We start from the raw sequence: 18443 nt of genomic DNA on the forward strand, positions 1-18443 counted from the left end.
TTCTTTATTTTATCAATTAATAATATTTCTTATTATTAAAATAAACTCTTAAAATATTTCTGAAACTCTTTTCTTTCTAATGAGGTGAAACACGTTCTTCATTAACAATACTTTAATAACTTTTTGATTGCTTGGTTTCTTTGGACGGAGAGGAACGACTGCAAGCACGGCGGTCGTCCTTTTCGTCACTCTGTGGCAGGTCACTCACCACCTGCACGTGCTTGTCTTGGCCGGCAAGATCACCCCGACCCACTGGAGAGGATGTTCGCCGTCGGTTGATTTCATGCCTTTCTCCCCCAGACAGCGTGTTCTGCGGTCATTCATTGTCCTATGGCATCCCCCTGATGCCCCTTGGGTGAAGCTAAACACTGATGGTGCCTTCTCTACATCGACAATGGAGGCGGGGGAGGGAGGATTGGTTCGAGGCTCTGATGGAGGACTTCTGCGTGCCTTCTGTGCTCCGATAGCCGCATCATCGAACTTTGAGGCGGAGCTGTTGGCTTTGATTCGGGGGTTCGAGATGGCTATGGAGCTTTCGACACACATCTGGATTGAGCTTGACTCAGTGGCTCTGGTTACCTTGTTGTCATCTGGACAGCTTGGCGCTACGGATTTCAGACATCACATGGCTTTGATCCGGAGTATGACTTCTCAGCGGCATGTTCGGTTCTCACACATCTACAGAGAAGGGGACCGAGCTGCTGATTTTCTTGCAGGTAAGGGGGTTCAGATCCCTGCCCTTACTTACTATGATCCAATCTCTGCGCCTCGGTATCTGATGGCGCTAGTTAGGATGGACCAGCTGGGATATCCTAACTTCCGTTTCCGACGTAGAGATGTGGGTTGATCCATCTTCTTTGGTGGCTGGTTTTGATAATTTTTCGTTTCTCCCTCGTATATATATAGTCAGTTTTATTTCCACTTGATAGTACGGATGATCTTGGCCTGTGGGACCTCTATTTGGCTTCTTCATGTTCTTGTTTAGATCCTAGTCACTTTTGGGCTAAGATCATGTTGTTAGAACATTTTATTTTGATATTATTTACGGGTTGTAGGTCTGCCTAAACCTCCTGCCCACAAAGGGCATTTTTTATTAAAAAAAAACAATACTGTAATAACTTTTCTTTTTATTTCTCTCTTTTGCATTACTATACATTAAAACTTATGCTCAACCAAAAGTACATACTCTTGTAGGACGAAAAGAATATATTATTTTTTATAATTTAAAATTATTTAATTGTCAACCCTCTATTTCTAGGGGTGTCGAAACGGGTACCCATGGATACCCGTACCCGAAAACTTCAATATTATACTACCCAATCCCGACCCGTATAGTTATACGGGTAACCTGATGCCTGCATCGGGTATCGTAAACCCGCAATTGCGGGTACCCAAACCCGCAGGCATAATTTGAATTGTGTATTATATTATTTAATGGCATTATGCTTTTAGTTTTCACTTATCATCATCTAATACAATATTATGTACATGCTTGTAATTCTAGAATGGATTTTGGGATTGTTGCTAGTTGCTACACTATGATTTTAGATTTGTATTTTTTTTACCTTGTTGTATTTGCATAATTTCCAACTATTAACTATGCACAAATATGGTGATTTCTCATCTCTTAAATATAATATGACTACGTATGAAATATAATGCAAATCCAAATTTCAAATAAGCAAATATGATAGAAACATCAAGCATGTCTAAAATAAAATCACCATTCAAAAGTTTAATATAAACTGATCATATAAACTTGAAACTAATTAACTAAAATAAAATATTTCAAAACCCTAACCCTAAAAATAACGGGTATTAACGGGTTTAACGGGTATACCCGCGCGGGTAGCGGGTATACCCATACCAGCAAAAATTTAAAACAAACTACCCGATCCTGCCCCGTTTCCCTTTGTCGTCGGGCCCGGCAGGTAGCGGGTCAGGTTGAGGGTTTCCCGATGCCCGCTACCCGTTTCGATTTTGGATCCGCCATTGGGTTAGATAAATGAAACTTGAATATATGAGTACCTTACTCATCAAGTCTTCTCTACATTGTTCTCTCTCTTACTCTCCAATTTAACTATTTATTTTCATTTTTATAAAACAAGTGCAGAAAAGTCAAAGTAAATCCTAATGTTGGACGGAGGAAGTATTTACTTCCACCCCCTCCATTTCCGATTCTGGATTCTGGTTCCTCCATTAGGTCAGATATATGAAACTTGAATACATGAGTCCCTTACTCATCAGTGGGTTGTTGACATCGTGGGCCTCACAAATTGGTTCTAAGAGAACTTGGCGATCTCAGAGTCGTTGTAAGCATATAAAAAAATCATTGATCTTTCTGTCATATGGCCAAGTTACATATTGTATTAGAAGAAAAGAACAATGAAAAAATTACAAATTAATACTACCTCTATCCAAGAAAATTAAGTATTAGTATGTTTTTTCAATTTGATTCGTCTACCAAAATTAGTCTCTATTTATATATGATAAATTTATACTTTCTCTGTCCACAATTAAATGACTTACTTTGACTCGATTTTAAGAAATTATTTGAGTTCTTGAAGGAAAATGAATGAGAAAAATTAGTATAATGTAGAACCCAATTCTATACTCCTAATAGAATTTGAGAGTGATTGGTTAGTTCAGTGTGGGTACCACTTACTATAAAAAAATAAATAGATCATTTAATTATGGACATTTTAAAAAGATAAAATGGATGTTTTAATCGCGAATGGAGAAAATATCTTCTTAGTTTCATTTTTTAATTAAAAATATTTTAATATTTTTTCTCTCTTATTTTATTAATTTTATATTAATTGAATAGTATATAAAACATGGGCATTCTTTTAAGCAAGGATTATTGCAATAGGATAATGGCTAGGAGGATTTGAAATGCATTATGATGGCATTAAGATTTTCAAGGTTTAGCCAAAGATTAGCTGGGGATTCGATTACTCAATCGTATTTGGTTTGGTATCACTATCGCACATGACTTCGAAAGTCAATTTTTGATGGATGGAGTAATATGGAGTATTTAAAACTATATACTAAAGGAAGCAATACAGGAGTAGAATTTAGAACTAAGTCCTCGGACTTGTTATGGACACGCGTACCAATTAAGATTAGGTTAACGTTGATTTGACTATTTATAACACCCACACACGCACATGAATTAATAAAATAAATAAATAAATAAATAAAAATCAATGAATATGAAATGTGTCTTGGCATTCATGTGCCAAAAGAGTATTTATAATCAGGGACCATTTCATGTGGGCGTGGGACTTGGTTGCTAATCCTTAATCATAGAGCATTAATATTTGGCAACATGTATGATGCTCTCATTTAATTGTTAGACACCTCTTTGTTCAATGTGTCTTGGCATTCATGTGCCAAAAGAGTATTTATAATCAGGGACCATCTCATGTGGCGTGGGACTTGGTTGCTAATCCTTAATCATAGAGCATTAATATTTGGCAACATGTATGATGCTCTCATTTAATTGTTGGACACCTCTTTGTTCAATTAACTACTACTAGCCAATTTTTACTATGAAACTATAGGTCAAGTAAAATAATGTTACACTATCAAGTTATTGCAATGAACGATCAATGTATGTATAATATATATATATATATATATATATATATATATATATATATATATATATATATATAGGGGAGTATTAGGGTCCTATTGTCCCCTTAGTGTTAAGTTTCAATAAAAATCAGCCATTAGATTACTGGGATGGACGGACTAGATTAAAAGGAGAGATCTGATCCTGTGTTACATTATTAGTTCAAATATGTACATTATAAGGGTATAACTGTAAAAAAAACAAGGGATTTAACACGTTTCAAAACGGAAGACGCGATAATTCAGTGGGATATTCATTCAAACCAATTGACCTTCCATTCAATTACTCTCTCTCTCTCTCTCTCTCTCTCTCACACACACACACACACAATACCCCTCTCATCCCTCAACCCACGATCAAAACCCTTTCTCTCTCATTTCCATCATTTTCTAAACCATAGCTGCTTCAAAATAGGAGAAACTCCACTGGAAGAGTCGATTTCTGTCGGCTTAACACTCTTCGGTCGATGCAACAACGTTTTAATCAATGGAAGATTTGCAATCGACAACAAGGTAGGGTTCCAAAGTTTCGATTTTTGGTAAGAGACCAGTCTCAGAGTCGATTTTAGCCGTAAAAATACCACAAAGTTGACGATTCAGAGTTTTCTACTAAACACAGTCACGATTTTGGCAAACATTTGGTCGATCGTTTTGAAAATCGTAACAGCTTGTTCATTTATTTTAGGTTTCTGTTCATTATTCAGCCCTTTTAGTTCATTGGTGTTTTATGTGTGTATTCGTCGATTTTAGTTGTCCGACACACTGTTACAATTTTCTAAAAAATGTTGTCGATTTTTCTGTAAATCATGAAATCCTGTGCATTTTTGTTAGGGTTCTGTTCATTATTGAAGTTTGTAGTTAATTACTGGTTTACAATTGTATGTTGGTCGATTTTGTAGAGGAAATCTTATTGGGTTTTGACTTTTGGTTTTGTCTCATAGAACAAGAATGACGAAAAGAAGCATACCTTTTAAAAGCCAACCCACCCAGACTGCAGGTGAGCAATCTCTTGCATTTGCCTTTTGTATTCATAAAGTAGTTGACATTATTGTAGGCAGTGGTGTACATTATGTTTTTGTTTTAAGCTACATCAATTGGTTTCATAGAATGCTTGTAATTGAGTGAAAGTTATGTTCTTCTATGCATGATTTGCTTGCTTTTGTACATTATTTATCAAGTAGTCTGCATTACATTATATTAATGCGATATATTATTGATACCGTCGATTATAATCGTGTACTGATGTCGTATTTTGGACAGCAGCGAAGCAGCCTAGTATGAATGTATGATCTGTTACATTTTTTCATTTTTTCTGTACATTATTTATTCAAAATTTTACATTATTCGATACGGATATGCTACATTATTGTGTTACAGTTTCTGCTCTATATGGTCCTCTGTATCTTCTTTCAAAATTCATATGCACATTATTTAACCCAATATTTACATTACTTCATACTGATGTGCTACATTATTTTGTGTTATAGTATGACCTGTTATATTTTTTCATTTTTTCTGTACATTATTTAATCAAAATTTTACATTATTTGATACCGATGTGCTACATTATTGTGTGTTATATAAGTGTGTGTTATATTAATACACTTTTTTACATACATTACCGGCTTCATAAGGTTACAGGTAAATATGCATACATTAGGCCTTTAGACATTGTTTGATCAAATATTTACATTATTTCGCACTGATATGTTACATTGTTATTATTTGTTATTTTGTAGTAATGTATATCCGAATTAACCAGTAATGTAACATTTTGACTAATCAATGTATTCGTTTATGAATATGTACAAAGAGGTCCAGAGTCGAATTCGATGACAGTGAGGAGTCCGCTTGTATTATATTTCTTTTTTTTTTTGTTTGTTGTAATATGATGGAAATAGAAAACAATGAATGTTTTAGAAACTGTTAAACATAGATTTTGGGGATGTAAAAGAGTAGTGATGTGCATTCATATCTAAATAGTGTAACATTAATCTATCAAATAATGTACATTTACGATCTATTGATGTGGACAAAGAGGATCCCAACATTACATTACTTGATGTAAAACATATACATTATTATTGAACATACATATGTTGGTGCCCCAATATTTTGATAATGTAAATATACTTTAAAGTAATGTAAACCTTTAGTAATAAGTAAAGTAGAATCATAACAATATCTTGTGTTAATATTATAATGTAGACAACACATGAAATAATGTAAGTGAGTACTACAACCTAGCCCCATGGATTGCTAAACCCAAAAGGGATGAATTCAATTTCCTTTCAACATTATTCTCTTCAATCTGTACATTATTCACTGATCCGTGCACATTATTAGATACTATTGATACATTATTTACTGTACTAAATCTTAAACGCATTAAAATATAAATTTAATACATGTGGTGGTGCTATAACCTAGCCCCATGGGTTGCTAAACCCAAGGGGAATGATTCAAACTCTCTGCCCTTTATGATGGTTCCGTTTCTGAGTGGGTACTACAACCTAGCCCTATGGATTGCTAAACCCAAAGGGCATGAATTCAAGTTCCTTTCAACATTATTCTCTTCAATATGTACATTATTCACTGATACATGCACATTATTAGATATTGGTACATTATTTACTGTACCCAATCTTAAACGCATTAAAAATGAAATTTAATTCATGTGGTGGTGCTATAACCTAGCCCCATGGGTTGCTAAACCCAAGGTTGCTAAACCCAAGGGGAATGATTCAAACTCTCTGCACTTTGTGATGGTTTCGTTTGTGAGTGGGTACTACAACCTAGCTCCATGGATTGCTAAATCCTTTGGGGAATGAGTTTAACTTCTGTATGTCAATTACACGACTAATACAATAACTTTCTACCAAAATTTATCAATAATCACAAAAAAAACAGACGTCTTCAATTGAAAAAAAGACGACAACAATTTCTTGAGAAGGTCTTCAATGGGGAAAAAGGATGAGGGAGAGAAGAAAAAAAAATGAGGGAGAGAAGAAGATTGTTCTATTCCCCCAATTTCAACATCTCCATATCCAATCTCAACCGTTGCGCGAAGAGATCGGAAATGCAATTGTGGAGGAATTGGAAATCGACGTCGTGATTGAATCTCTCCACCACTCTCCTCACTCTCTCAATCCTCCTCTCTTCAGGTGTCGTGAATGAATACTCCAACAATTTAGTTTTGTGACTAAAACCCTAAACACCAGACGCCTTCAATGGCGAAAAACCGAGAACAATTGAGGGAGAGAAGAAAGATAAATTGGCGTGTAATCTTGTAGAAAAAATCAGAATGAATTAAACGTATTTTTGCTGATCTTTGAAGGAGAAAATCAAGGAAATTACCATAACTGAATCTATTGTATATACCAAGACCTTTTTGAATTGATTTAATATTTTCTTTAATAACATGTGGCATTATTTTCGGCCATTAGATCTTCAAATTGTGGGGCTGAGATTTAGTTGGAAGAATGAATAATAATTAGAAAAAGGATATGAATACATCCATATATTATGATCAATTGAGATTTTTTAGCATAATTGAGAATTGAGATGCATTATCAGTCTCTCATTTTTTTTATTAAATGAGTGGTCCAAAATTTGCCACATGGAAAATATTTTTAGATTAATTAATTACGAAAGGGTAGAATGGTAATTTCATGATACATTTTATTCGATAAATACTTTTTTGACTTTTAATTTGTTAAAAAATTATTTATTTTTTAAATTTTTTAAAATTCTTTTAAATTTTTTTGTCATCTAAATATACAATTCATGTCAACTACGCACATATAATGTCAACTACATATATAATTCATTTCAACTAACACATATAATGTCAACTATGCGTACAATCCATGTCAACTATACGCATATAATGTCAACTATAAGTTGTTGACATTTGGAGTTTGTTTTATTAGATGAGAAGCTCATAGAGTTTTTTGAAGGGTTGTGTTGCTAACTTCATGTTTGTTGTAGTGTATATACTCTACAAAAGTGTGTTTGGTTCGTTCATTTGAGTTATTGCATGTGGCCTAAACCAATGTTTGGTTATATGGTTTGCAAACATGTTTTATGTATGCAAATGACACAATTATCCTCAATTTATTAGTACATTTTTATATTAATACAAATACATAGTATAAATCATAAAGATATTATAAAATAAACTATTAAAATACTAATTTGTATATAAACATAATACTAATAAATTATAAATATAAGAAATGAATATGCGCTACTAAATAAAATTTCAATATTCATTGATTAATTCTTCAAATCTTCTTAAGAAATACTGATAAAAAATTAAATACTAGTATACAAATTTTCTCCCATACTATTGATAAAACCGTTTTTCAGTACTATTATCTTCATCATTATATAAATAAAAAATTGAATATTATGTAAAATCAATAATTTTATTAGTGTTAAAATCCTAATCAAAATCCTAATCAAAATCCTATTCCATTTTGACGAAAATCCCAATCAATGGAGTATTATTCTGCCCCTTCCTCTCTCTCACACTCTCTCGTGATCCATTTCCATTCTCCCACCGCACATGCTACCTGTAGAAATGGCGGACGGCACCGGCCAAAGCCGCCGCTGGAGCGGGGGCTTGCCCTTTGCTGGTTTCGTCAGTGACCACCTCCACAGCTGCCGAAGCCATCTCCGAACCGCCGATAGATTCACTCTCACTAGACCTTTAACAAGAATTCCCCCCACCTCCTAACTCCGCCGTCGAAGAATCCCCACTAATCCAATCCCCTCCTTCCAGCTCCACCGCCTCCCAGCAACCATGAAATTATTACTTTTACTTACCTTCCAGCATATTCGGAGTTTCCCTCTACGGTGAATGCGGATTTGCAGGGGGTAAGAGAGTTGGGTTTCACGAAGGAGGTAAAAGGGGAAAAGTAAATAAATCTACCGACGACGAAGAGCGTGGAGCTCGAAAGTGTAATATGCAACCACAAAATGGTTAGATTTACCGACCTTTATGGAGTTTTCCTCTCGGCGATGCCGAATTTGTTGGGTGCCGGTAGTGGGCTTCGAGCAGCGGAGGGGATGGAGAGAGAGAGTAAAAGGGGAAGAAGAGGTGTTTTTCTGGTGGAACAATGTATCTCCATCTCACTAAATGTCACGACCACAACTCCCTAGTTAAAGAAAGCGTAGCTATTTCGCGACTAAACTTACAAATGGTCTCAAACTCCTCATAGATGGTACTTAATTCAAGGGAAACATTGTCTGAATGTGATAAATGGTACAACCATATCGAATCAGAGTAAATTTCTGGGTGACTAGTATTTTCTAAAGCAAATTCTAGATCTTGCAGCGGAAGATTACCAAGACGATGTAATATGTATGAAGACATACTACATCAACTACCTTACTTCTTAATTTATTTTCTTTCCCAACACCTCCTCTGCTTCGACAACGATCAACCTGCACATTAAGGAAAAACAATATGCAGGGTTAAGTACTTGGTATACTCAGTGGGCTCATGCCGAAAACATTTCTTTTCTAGTTGTCAGCCAAACTTGAGTGAACACGGGGTTTTTCTGAAAACAATTTCCGGTCACTAAAACTTTTATTTCATTCTGAAAGTAGACTGCGCAGTCATATAAACTTCTCATGAAATACCATATCTGATCTGTGTAAACCGGGAATGTGGCCACATTCCACGACGGTCACTGGACCGGCCAACGCTAGCGCTAGCACACGGTCGCTATGTGTACACTAGTCCGTGTAGGGTTTGCGGCCCTACTGGGACCCGAATTCGATTTAACTGGTTTGGCATAGCCAACAGATAGACAATCAGAAATAAAACTAGGCATGACAACTCATCTCAAAATATTCATGTTTTCACATAAAACACATTTCTGAAATAAAAGCCCACCTCTTTTGCTTAAACTCTTTCAAACGGGCACTTCTTGACTTGAGATTACTCGTCGTGCGACGACGTTCCTTTATAATAAATAATATACTTAAATTAGGCATTAAGTAACTATTTATCTTGCATGTATGCATGCCTAAGTGTGTGCTTATTATTTTACTTCCTTCCTTCTAAATTTAGAACTCTTAAATCCTTAATTAAATCAGCAATTTAATTTATTCAGAGTCTTGCCGAACTGCTCGGGTGTAATAAATTCCCGGATTATTTTCCTTAAGTATTTTGAAATACTTACTTGGCTAATAAAAATTCCCATCTAAGTATTTACTGGATACTATTTCAACACGGCTTAATAAATTTCTTTCTTCCGTGGCTTGGGGAATTTCTCTTCTAAAATCCTGAATCTATTTAGGGCGATGAACACAAAATTTTCGTGGCCCGAAAGGACTTAAATCTTTGAAGGCTCCCTTCGGCCCAATAGAAAATAAATTAGGCTTGGCCCGCCCAACGAGACTAAATTTTTCTAAATTAAGGCCCAATCGCGTTTGACCCGGAGGCCCGAGGGATTGATAGCAGGCCCGACTTGATTTTTCTAGTAGTGGCCCATTTCGTCTTTTTAATTAAAAGGCCCTCATAAAATTAAATGGGAAGGGCCCAACTAAAATTGCCCACTTTTCTTTTTAACTCATTAGCTCAAACTTAATTAAAGAGAGGCCCAAAGAAAATTTGCCCAATTGAGAAGGCACACTCCCTTCCTCACCAGCCGATTCCCCCCACCTCTCATTTCACATTTTCCCCAATTCAAAACCCTAGCTCCCTTCTTCTCCCTTCCTTGGCGGATTTCACCGCCACACTAGCCGCCACGGACCGTTATATCCGGCGCCATCGGGTCGCCGACGTTTAGTTCGAGCGGCAATTCTACCATCACCGTTTACTGCGGAGGAAACCCTCTTTCCTCTCGGCTGTTCCGCCGCTGTTACCGCCATCACTGGGGCCCGAGGAACTTGCCGTCAACGTCTTCTCCTCGGCGCCTTGCATCGGGTACGGCCAATCGGTGCGAAGTCGGTGCCGCCTTTGTCTCCAACCGACGCCGCGACTGTGTAGCCGTCTCCGTCGATCTCCCGTCGCATCGAGACAGCACACGCACCTGCCGGCGCTGCCACCTCTCCAGCGAGCTCGTCACCTCCTCAGCTAGTTTTCCAAGAACTCGACGTTGCAAGCCCGTCGCCGTCGCGGCTCCGTCTCCCCGGTTCCAAAGCTAAGTATCTCTCTCTCTCTCTCTTAGTTAGCTTGTGATTTCCCTTCTATTCGGTTTGGAGGAGTGGGGTTCGAGCAGATTTCAAATCGCTAAGCTCACTGTTGAATTAAAGTGCTAATTCTTGTAGGTTTCTTTAAAGCATTTTGATGCTACTATCACGTTTCTGGAGTTGCTACTCGTCGCTATAAACCCTAGTATTTCCTCAGTTATGTAGTGTTCTTGGTGCTATTACTACATGTGACAAGCTTTCATCCTACGTGATGGTGTTGAGGTGTGGAATGGCTTAACTTCCTCTCATCTTGAGCATGCTATGTGTTGGATAGAGGCCTATTATATTGTGCTTAAGTTCTTATCGATGAACATGTGTAATATGCTCTATCACTTTGAGAGGGTGTTGATTACTTACTTAGATTGCTTTGGTTTCTGTCTCTGACTTGGCTCATTCTCCCTCTCCTTAACTTGATGTATTGCTATTGAGTTGTGGTGATGAGGGAGAATGAGGCCGAGGGATTATCCCTTATATAGAGGGGAATGTAACTGAAAGCCTGTAAGGCTGTTGTGTGTAGGGGTGGGAAATATACCGAAATACCGGACTTACCGTACCGGAAAAATACCGAAAATACCGATTTTTCGGTATACCGCAGTTTCTGGTACGGTATGATACCGTACCGCAGTGTTTCGGTACGATAACAGTATCAATTTTTCTATACCGCGGTATACCGAATCCACGGTATACCGGTATACCGAATCTTCGGTATATATCAAAAATTCGATATACCGCAGTATACCGGTATACCGATAGATTATTATATATATATATATATATATTAATATTAAATATGTTATAATATATATATTACATTTATATATATATATATATATATATATATTATATTAAAAAAATTAAAAAAATAGAATTCTCTATGATTTAAAAAAATTTATATGTAATATTTTGGATATATATTATATTAAATTTTAAAAAATGTATATTACGCTTATATATATATTATATTAAATAACATCTAAAAAAATTTAAATGTAATATATATATTACATTTATATATATATATATATATATATATATATATATATATATATATATATATTACATTTATATATATATATATATTACATTTATAAATATTTGGATACAATAGGTTTTTTTCGGTATACCGTTACCATACCGCATACCGTTATTACGGTATGGTAACGGTATCAAAAATTATCATATTGAATTTTTGGTATACCGGAATTCCGATATACCAAAAATTCGGTACGGTATCGGTATGGAATTTTGACATACCGTAATTTCCGGTACGGTATGCGGTATGGCACGGTCGGTACGTTATACCGTACCGACCCACCCCTAGTTGTGTGTGCAGTCACTGGGCCCTTAGGCTGCACAAATTGGCTGATCTGTCTGCGGTGTTGCAGAGCATGTACTCTGGCCCTCTGGTTCTTTTCTAACTGATTTTGGTGGCTTATGGGGGTGTACTCGTGGATTCATGGTGGCTGCTGTACAACCACAGTTGAAGACTGCTCCTTTTGCTCACTTTAATTGGTTTCTGGTTTGAAGGTTCAGGTACAAGCTGAGTTGGGTGGTTAGGATAGGGGTGCAGATGTCGTGCTTCCCCTCCCGGTGGCCAGGCGCACACGACAGATCCGAGGTACTCAGGAGAGAGCATCCTGCATTCTCTTTTCCTTTAATAAGTTTTGTCTTCATTCAGTGAAAGTGGGGTGCTTCACATCAAATCATCATGCCTTCTTTCTAATGGTTTTTGTTTGGCAGGGATCGAGGCTAGTTTCCCTTGGCTGCAGCCTCTTTCATTCTGCCCGACGGCCCTCGCAAAAATATAAGTCGAAACTCGTGTTGAAGGGGCCGAAGCTAGTAGCCCCGTATTGTAATAGAGTAGCTCTACGTGTAATAGCTAGTTGAGTTGTGTATTTCGTTTTTCCTTTATTTTCATCGTCAAGCATTCTGTAAATTTGGGCTTGACTCGGAAATTCTAAATATCATGTTTGTGTACTCAAGAATATAAATAAGTACTCTTTCGTCTTTCTACTTGAAATTCTAGTCTTTATTTCAAATTCCGAGAAATTAGATCGCGGCTATTACACTAAACCACCTCTTGCATAGGTTAGTATTACCAATTGAATTGGGATAGGTAACATTAATTTCGAGCGGGCCATCTTTTTTCGAACGGGCCTGGTGGTCCATGTAAGCATTTTCCATCCTTTTCCTACTCTTCTCATCTAATCAAATGCACACTTGATGTGCAGGCTATTGACGATAATACCCCCGAGTTGACATAATCTACTTGCACTTGACATTTTGAAAAAGTTGTGGATGAGTGGCTGAAAATGCATCTCAATTCTCAATTAAGCTAAAAACTCTAACCCTAACAGGACCCTATATATATATAAAATATATATATATATATATATATATATATATATATATATATATATATATATACCGCGGTACACCGAATTTTTGATATATACCGAAGATTCAGTATACCGCGGTATAGAAAAATTGATACCGTTACCGTACCGAAACACTGCGGTACGGTATCATACCGTACCGGAAACTGCGGTATACCAAAAAATCGGTATTTTTCAGGTACGGTAAGTCCGGTATTTCGGTATTGCGATATAATTTCCCACCCCTACACACAACAGCCTTACAGGCTTTCAGTTACATTCCCCTCTATATAAGGGATAATCCCTCGACCTCATTCTCCCTCATCAACACAACTCAATAGCAATACAGCAAGTTAAGGAGAGGGAGAAGGAGCCGAGTCAGAGACACAAACCAACACAATCTTAGTAAGTAATCAACACCCTCTCCAAGTGATAGAGAACTTAAGCACAACATAATAGGCCTCTAGCCAACACATAGCATGCTCAAGATGAGAGGAAGTTAAGCCATTCCACACCTCAACACCATCACCTAGGATGAAAGCTTGTCACATGTAGTAATAGCACCAAGAACACTACATAACTGAGGAAAACACTAGGGTTTATAGCGACGAGTAGCAACTCCAGAAACGTGATAGTATTATCAAAATGCTTTAACGAAATCTACAAGAATTAGCACTTTAATTCAACAGTGAGCTTAGGGATTTGAAATCTGCTCGAACCCCACTTCTCCAAACCGAATAGAAGGGAAATCACAAACTAACTAAGAGAGAGAGAGACTTAGCTCTAGAACATGGAAGACATAGCCGCGACGGCGACGGGCTTGCAATGTCGAGCTCTTGGAAAACTGACTGAGGAGGTGACGAGCTCGCTGGAGAGGTGGCAACGTCGGCACGTGTGTGTGCTGTCTCGAGCGACGGGAGACTGACGGAGACGGCTACACAGCCGCGGCGTCGGTTGGAGACGAAGGCGGCACCGGCTTCGCGCCGATAGGCCGTACCCGACGCAAGACGCCGAGGAGAAGACGTTGACGGCAAGTTCCTCGGGCCCCAGTGATGGCGTTAACAGCGGCGGAAAGACCAAGAGGAAAGAGGGTTTCCTCCGCAGTAAACGGTGATGGTAGAATTGCCGCTCGAACTAAACGGCGGCGACCCGATGGCGCCGGATATAACGGTCCGTGGCGGCTAGTGTGGCGGTGAAATTCGCCAAGGAAGGGAGAAGAAGGGAGCTAGTGTTTTGAATTGAGGAAAAATGTGAAATGAGAGGTGAGGGGGAATCGGCTGGTGAGGAAGGGAGTGCGCCTTCTCAATTGGGCCAATTTTCTTTGGGCCTCTATTTAATTAAGTTTGAGCTAATGAGTTAAAAAGAAAAGTGGGCAATTTTAGTTAGGCCCTTCCCATTTAATTTTATGAGGGCCTTTTAATTAAAAAGACGAAACCGGCCACTACTAGAAAAATCAAGTCGGGCCTGCTATCAATCCCTCGGGCTTCCGGGTCAAACGCGATTGGACCTTAATTTAGAAAAATTTAGTCTCGTTGGGCGGGCCAAGCCTAATTTATTTTCTATGGCCGAAGGGAGCCTTCAAAGATTTAAGTCCTTTCGGGCCACGGAACTTTTGTGCTCATCGCCCTAAATAGATTCATGAATTTAGAAGAGAAATTCCCCAAGCCACGGAAGGAAAGAAATTTATTAAGCCGTGTTGAAATAGTGTTAAGTAAATACTTAGATGGGAATTTTTATTAGCCAAGTAAGTATTACAAAATACTTAAGGAAAATAATCCGGGAATTTATTACACCCGAGCAGTTCAGCAAGACTCCGAATAAATTAAATCGCTGATTTAATTAAGGATTTAAGAGTTCTAAATTTAGAAGGAAGAAAGTAAAATAATAAGCACACACTTAGGCATGCATACATGCAGGATAAATAGTTACTTAATGCCTAATTTAAGTATATTATTTGTTATAAAGGAACGTCGTCGCACGACGAGTAATCTCAAGTCAGGAAGCGCCCGTTTGAAAGAGTTTAAGCAAAAGAGGTGGGCTTTTATTTCAGAAATGTGTTTTATGTGAAAACATGAATATTTTGAGATGAGTTGTCATGCCTAGTTTTATTTATGATTGCCTATCTGTTGGCTATGCCAAACCAGTTAAATCGAATTCGGGTCCCAGTAGGGCCGCAAACCCTACTCGGACTATTGTACACATAGGGACCGTGTGCTAGCGCTAGTGTTGGCCGGTCCAGTGACTGTCGTGGAATGTGGCCACATTCCCGGTTCACACAGATCGGATATGGTATTTCATGAGAAGTTTATATGACTGCGTAGTCTACTTTCAGAAAGAAATAAAAGTTTTAGTGACCGGGAATTGTTTTCAGAAAAACCCCGTGTTCACTCAAGTTTGGCTGACAACTAGAAAAGAAATGTTTTCGGCATGATCCCACTGAGTATACCAAGTACTTAACCCTGCATATTGTTTTTCCTTAATGTGCAGGTTGATCGTTGTCGAAGCAGAGGAGGTGTTGGGAAAGAAAATAAATTAAGAAGTAAGGTAGCTGATGTAGTATGTCTTCATACATATTACATCCTCTTGGTACTCTTCCGCTGCAAGATCTAGAATTTGCTTTAGAAAAGACTAGTCACCTAGAAATTTACTCTGATTCGATATGGTTGTACCATTTATCATATTCAGATAATGTTTCCCTTGAATTAAGTACCATCTATGATGAGTTTGAGACCATTTAGTAAGTTTAATAGCGAAATAGCTACGCTTTCTTTAACTAGGGAGTTGTGGTCGTGGCACTTAGTGAGAGGGAGATACATTGTTCCACCGGAAAACACCTCTTCTTCTCCTTTTACTCTCTCTCTCTCCATCCCCTCCGCTGCTCGAAGCCCACTGGCGGCACACATCAAATCCGGCATCGCCGAGAGGAAAACTCCGTAAAGGTCGGTAAATCTAACCATTTTGTGGTTGCATATTACACTTTCGAGCTCCACGCTCTTCTTCGTCGGTAGATTTATTTACTTTTCCCCGTTTACCTCCTTCGTGAAACCCAACTCTCTCACCCCCTGCAAATCCGCGTTCACTGTAGAGGGAAACTCCGAATATGCCGGAAGGTAAGTAAAAGTAATAGTTTCATGGTTGCTGGGAGGCGGTGGAGCTGGAAGGAGGGGATTGGATTAGTGGGGATTCTTCGACGGCGGAGTTAGGATGTGGGGGGAGTTCTTGCTGAAGGTCTAGTGAGAGTGAATCTATCGGCGGTTCGGAGATGGCTCCGGCAGCTGTGGAGGTGGTTACTGACGAAACCAGCAAAGGGCATGCCCCCGCTCCAGCGGCGGCTTTGACCGGTGCCGTCCGCCATTTCTACAGGTAGCATGCGCGGTGGGAGAATGAAAATGGAGCAAGAGAGAGTGTGAGAGAGGGGAAGGGGCAGAATAATACTCCATTGATTGGGATTTCCGTCAAAATGGAATAGGATTTTGATTAGGATTTTGATTAGGATTTTAACACTAATAAAATTATTGATTTTACATAATATTCAATTTTTTATTTATATAATGATGAAGATAATAGTAGTGAAAAACGGTTTTATCTAGTATGGGAGAAAAGTTTTAATTTTTTATCAGTATTTCTTAAGAAGATTTGAAGAATTAATCAATCAATATTGAAATTTTATTTAGTAGCGCGTATTCATTTCTTATATTTATAATTTATTAGTATTATGTTTATATACAAATTAGTATTTTAATAGTTTATTTTAGAATATCTTTATGATTTATACTATGTATTTGTATTAATATAAAAATGTACTAATAAATTGAGGATAATTGTGTCATTTGCACACACAAAACATGTTTGCAAACCATATAACCAAACATTGGTTTAGGCCACATGCAATAACTCAAATGAACGAACCAAACACACTTTTGTAGAGTATATACACTACAACAAACATGAAGTTAGCAACACAACCCTTCAAAAAACTCTATGAGCTTCTCATCTAATAAAACGAACTTCAAATGTCAACAACTTATAGTTGACATTATATGCGTATAGTTGACATTAATTGTACACATAGTTGACATTATATGTGTTAGTTGACATGAATTGTATATGTAGTTGACATTATATGTGCGTAGTTGACATGAATTGTATATTTAGATGACAAAATGTTTTTTAAAAAAATTAAAAAAAAATTAAAAAATAAATAATTAAAAGTAAAAAAAGTATTTATCGAATAAAATGTATCATGAAATTACCATTCCGCCCTTTCATAATTAATTGATATAAAAATATTTTCTATGTGGCAAATTTTGGACCACTCATTTAATAAAAAAATGAGTGGCTAATAATGCATCTCAATTCTTAATTATGCTAAAAAATCTCAATTGATCATAACCCTATATATATATATATATATATATATATATATATAGAGCAGAATTAAAAAAATTTAAAATTTATATCAAAACTATTAGATAAAAATATAAATGGTAAAGATTTAATTATTTTGTGTTCATTATTTACACACAAATAGGACAGGATAAAATTTTCCGATTGGGCAATTGTAGTATTATACATAGATATAATTAAAAATACATACATTTATTGGTATTATATACCGTGCATTTAGGACATTATATATACTGTATTTTAGAAATAAACCATGTAAGAGTGTACTATATTCATCTTTCATTAATATATGATGTGTCATAGTACACTATATTCATCTTTAATTAATACTGTATGGTACATTATTGTTGCATGCCGTTGTAATAGAAGGCATGAATGTTTTAATGTATATAAGATAAACAATTGTCAGAGTACAATAAAACATTCATGAAATAGCCTTCTATTACAACGGCATGCAACAATGATGTACCATACAATATTAATTAAAGATGAATATAGTGTACTCTGACAGACTGACACATCATATATTAATGAAAGATATGATGTGTCAGAGTACACTATATTAATATATGATGTGTCAGAGTACACTCTATTCATCTTTAATTAATATTGTATGGTACATCATTGTTGCATGCCGTTGTAATAGAAGGCTATTTCATAAATGTTTTAATGTATATAAGATAAACAAACAATATATCCATGACTCCTAGCTCAACTGGTTGAGAAGGGAGGCAAGGATACTGCCCATCCAGGAGGTCTTGAGTTCGAATCCTGGATGGTGCAACCTGGGATTAATTTCTCATGTGGGCCTTTACA

General features: G+C 37.0%; 1 protein-coding gene and 1 long non-coding RNA gene across 2 annotated transcripts; both read left to right on the forward strand.

The window, feature by feature from the left end:
* Window positions 1–394: 394 nt before the first annotated feature.
* Window positions 395–1542, forward strand: LOC121800944. The gene is made up of 2 exons (XM_042200432.1): window positions 395–716; window positions 1505–1542. Exons 1-2 carry the CDS (start codon window positions 395–397, stop codon window positions 1540–1542), a joined length of 360 nt encoding a protein of 119 aa, XP_042056366.1.
* A 2355-nt stretch (window positions 1543–3897) lies between these two features.
* LOC121800260 lies at window positions 3898–5732 on the forward strand. Its single transcript, XR_006050465.1, has 2 exons — window positions 3898–4152; window positions 4581–5732. It is a non-coding gene; the product is annotated as an uncharacterized LOC121800260 (long non-coding RNA).
* Window positions 5733–18443: the final 12711 nt, after the last annotated feature.

Source organism: Salvia splendens, chromosome 4 (assembly GCF_004379255.2).
Source record: "Salvia splendens isolate huo1 chromosome 4, SspV2, whole genome shotgun sequence".
NCBI classification, from domain to species: domain Eukaryota; kingdom Viridiplantae; phylum Streptophyta; class Magnoliopsida; order Lamiales; family Lamiaceae; genus Salvia; species Salvia splendens.